Source organism: Atta cephalotes (genome assembly GCF_000143395.1).
Source record: "Atta cephalotes unplaced genomic scaffold scaffold00027, whole genome shotgun sequence".
Lineage (NCBI taxonomy): Eukaryota > Metazoa > Arthropoda > Insecta > Hymenoptera > Formicidae > Atta > Atta cephalotes.
In genome coordinates, this window is record NW_012130091.1 from 3,304,893 (window position 1) to 3,308,936 (window position 4,044).

At 33.1% G+C, this 4,044-nt stretch overlaps 1 protein-coding gene across 1 annotated transcript in view; it reads right to left on the minus strand.

Moving 5' to 3' along the window:
- The window catches only part of LOC105620550 (beta-1,3-glucan-binding protein-like), a 4,279-nt gene extending 3,279 nt beyond the window's left edge, over window positions 1–1,000 (minus strand). The window contains exon 1 of the mRNA XM_012202042.1: window positions 862–1,000. Within this exon, the coding sequence (XP_012057432.1) occupies window positions 862–1,000 (139 nt within the window). The remainder of the gene's footprint in view (window positions 1–861) is intronic.
- Between the last annotated feature and the right edge of the window lie 3,044 nt (window positions 1,001–4,044).

Consider the following 4,044-nt stretch of genomic DNA (forward strand, 5'->3'; position numbering starts at 1 on the left):
ACACACACACACACACACACACACACACACACACACACACACACACACACACACACACACACACACACACACACACACATCAAGAAAATGTAGTATAAAAAAATTGATAAAAATTCTAAAAAATTCTTAGAGCTCTATGAAAAAAAAAAAAATAATAATTTTTGTCTCTTGCTACTTTTCTATAAAGTTGATAGTATTTGAGTAAAAAATTATTGAAAATCAATATTCGGTGATTTTTTAATTATTATCTTTATAATTAATATCTTGTTAACTATTGCGAAAATTGCAAAAGAGTAGAGGATTTTTCGATTCAGTTTAACCCGCTCTACTCCTATGCGAGAGTTTTATCGTTATTTAAACATTCTTTATAATTTATTTGCTGAACAGATAATATGCAATGTCACAAAACAATCGTAATTTAAATTACAAAATCAATTCTGTTCTGTTAATATAAATCAACTTGCAAAATTATATTTACATATAGGGTATTTCAAAATTCACACTCACAGACGTGATACTTTATGATAAAACAAACAATTTTTTCCTTTAACAAAATTACATCCGATAAATAATTTTTGCGCTTATTTATTAACTTCAACCTGCTCTCCTGCAAAAACTACTTATGAATGCAATTCTGCTAAAGGAAAAAGTTGTTGCTAAAAAGAATAACTTTTTCCTGTAGACAATTTTACAAAAAGAAAAAGTTGTTTCTTTTAGCATAAAATATCACATCTTCGCGGGCGCGAATTTTGAAATACTCCGTATATCTACAATACTTTAACTGAATTATTTATTTGTTAAGTACCTAAGATCTTACGTAAATGGATATACTATTTAGTAATTAGAATTTTATTATCTTACCAGGAATAGATATGCGTAATCCCATAGGATGAAGGGGCTCCACCTTAGCTTCTGGAGGCTTATAAGCGGCATTCTCACAAACATTTGTGAAGAGTATTGTCAAAAGAAATAATTTTGCGAATGGAAAATATTCTATCATTTTTATTAAATTGCTATCCTTGAATTAATTCTTAATTAATTTTTTACATACATACACACACACACACACACACACACACACACACACATACACAAATACACAATAAATCTCCTTATCTTCTCCAAATTTTGGCCACCTGCATCAATTCATCAAATTTGATCTCTCGTTTTTTTTTCGTTTATTTTTTTCGCTTTTTTAACAAGCACAATTTCCGAAGGACAGTTTACTTTAGCAAAACAAAATCTAGTCGAAATATATCGATTAAGTTGGTTGATGCATGGCGCGGCATATACTGACTCACTGAGATTCCTTGTAGAGTCTTTTATTCTCCCTTCTACTTGAATAGTTTGACGCAAAACTGGTTGCTGCGTCAGTATATTGACCGTGAATATTTGTTTTCTCATTTATTTATTGCATACCAGTTTAATCCAGAGGCGTGCAGATAGAATTGGACACCCGTGTACAAAAATAATTTAATCGCTCCAGAAATATGCATATACATATATTATATATATTTACTTTTTTGGTTGACCTGAACGTTCTTCGTCTCTTAAATCAAAATCGCCTCTTTTAAATCGATATCAGTATTGAAACGTTTTAAGTGATGGAGTAGATTCAAAATAAGTTTCTAAGATGTATCGGTAGCAGTTTTCTTCGAATTAAAGCAGTAAAATAAATACATATGACGAAGATGCTCTTCAGGTTTTATCGTTTTCAATCGTACTTTTTCTTCTTCTTCGCACAAAAATGATCTCCGTGAAAATTCTCACACCAACAGCAAAAGCATTGTCTTCTTTGAAACCATTCGTACAAAGAGAGATACAATCGTCAAGTCATTTCGGAGATTGAATTTAGCAATTATAACTTAATGAGACGAATCTTTCCAAGAGAGCCATATCAGCGCAGTATGGAGAGGAAAAGATGGAAAAATTAAAATCATATTCCAAAAGGAGGGAGACCGAACATTTAATAAGATTTATCAGAAAGTTGTAAAATATATTGCTTAAAAGAAATTATTCAAGGCTTTAACTATGTTGGCGCGACTTAAGAGACAAATTTTTTTCAATCGCACAAGTAAAAAGTACTAAAAAGTACGGTTATGTTATTTACGATGCACAGAACTTATGTTAAAACTAAATTATTTGTAAAAATGTTCCAGCAAACGAGAATGGATTGAAATGAATTGAAATGAATGCATTTTTATTCATTTATAAGAATTGCATGGAACATATCTCTAAAAAAAGTTTGAAAAAATAACGATTTATTCTTGTTTTATATTTATAATATTAAAAGTTATTCTATTCCTTTCCTTACTTACGTAATGATTTTGACGATTGTATCTCTCTTTACACGGATGGTTTCAAAGAAAACAATGCTTCTGCTGTTGGTGTGAGAATATTTTAATGATTTTCTATGCTAAGCAATTCTTATCCTATTTTCCCCCCCCCTCCCCTCATTGCTTTAATAATGAAAAGTTTGAAAAAAATAACATTTTATTTCTACTATGACTGGTTAAAGTCTCGCTACAAATGCTTTGAAGCATTTGATGGACCAATTAGAAGAAAGAATATTACAAACTGACCAATTAAAAAAACGCTTCAAAGCGTTTGCAGCGAGACTTTGACTATTCACGTTGACCTTAAAACAGGACTGTACCTTACAGGAAGGATAGTATTTAATACTGTACTGTATGGTTGGGATTAGGTTATTATATACCATTAAACTTTCCGAATATTTACATTTAATGGGTATATAATAATCTAACCCTACCCTAATCCAATCATGTTAAATATAAATGAAAGTATAAAATAGTATTTTAATAATAATACTATATATGTACAATAGAAATAAAACGTTATTTTTAAAACTTTTTTTGTTAATAACTTTTAAACAAAGGACGAGCACCAACTAAAACTTTCTGAAGGTCACTCAGGATTATGACCTCAACAACATATTGGGAGTACAAATTAGTTCGGTCCGTTTTTTGTGCATTTATTTCAAAACAAAATGAACGAACAGATCAATTAAAGTATTGTCCATCGCTACCTATTACTTTTTCCCATCTCTCAGGCAATTTTCGAATTCCATCTCAAAAAAATGACTCGTCTTTGGAGGCGATCCAATTTTGGAGCCAATTTTCGATTTCTGCGAAAGAAGTGAACCGGTGACTTGCTAAATCGTATTCTTCGGAACAACCAGTAAGAGCAATCAGAAGGAGCAAGATCTGGAGAATACGGCGGGTGCGGTAAAACATTCCATTTGAGCGTTTCCAAATATTTTTTTACGACTTTAGCGACATGAGGCCGAGCGTTGTCATGAAGAAGAATAACTTTATCATGTCTGCTCATATTCCGGCCGTTTTTTTTGCAATGCACGGCTCAAACGAATCAATTGTAGTTGATACCGATCGCCCGTAATGGAATCGCCAAGTTTCAGCAGCTCGTAGTAAACAAGACTTTTGGTCCCAGATATAGAGCATGATCTTCGAACTATGAATGTTCGGCTATGGTGTTGATGTTGAGGTCGATGGTAATGATTGACCGGGCTTAGCGTAGTATTTTTTCTTCTTGGGGTTGTAGAATATCCATTTCTCATTTCACAATCCGATGCAAAAAAACCTTTTCTCTATTGTCTTTGAATCAGCTGTGAAAATTCGCAAGTGAAAAATCGCCTTTCAACGTCTCTCGGTTTCAGTTCATAAGGCAATTTCCTTGTTTTTGAATCATTCCCATGGCTCTCAATACAGAAATGGCTTGTTGAGTTACCCCCAATGATTTTGCAAGCTCCTCTTGCGTTTGACTCTGATCTTTTTCGAGTAATGCCTCTAATTCTTTGTCCTCGAATTTTTTTGGCTGTCCAGAGCGAGGCTTGTCTTCAACGGTGAAATCTCCATCCTTGAAACGTCGCGACCATTTCCTACATGATTTGTCAGTTGGAGCAGTGTCAGCATAAACTTCGACAAGCATTCGATGAGCTTCAGCCGCACTTTTCTTCCAATTAAAGCAGAAAATCAAAACCTCCCGCAAATGCTGCTTGGTTAACAC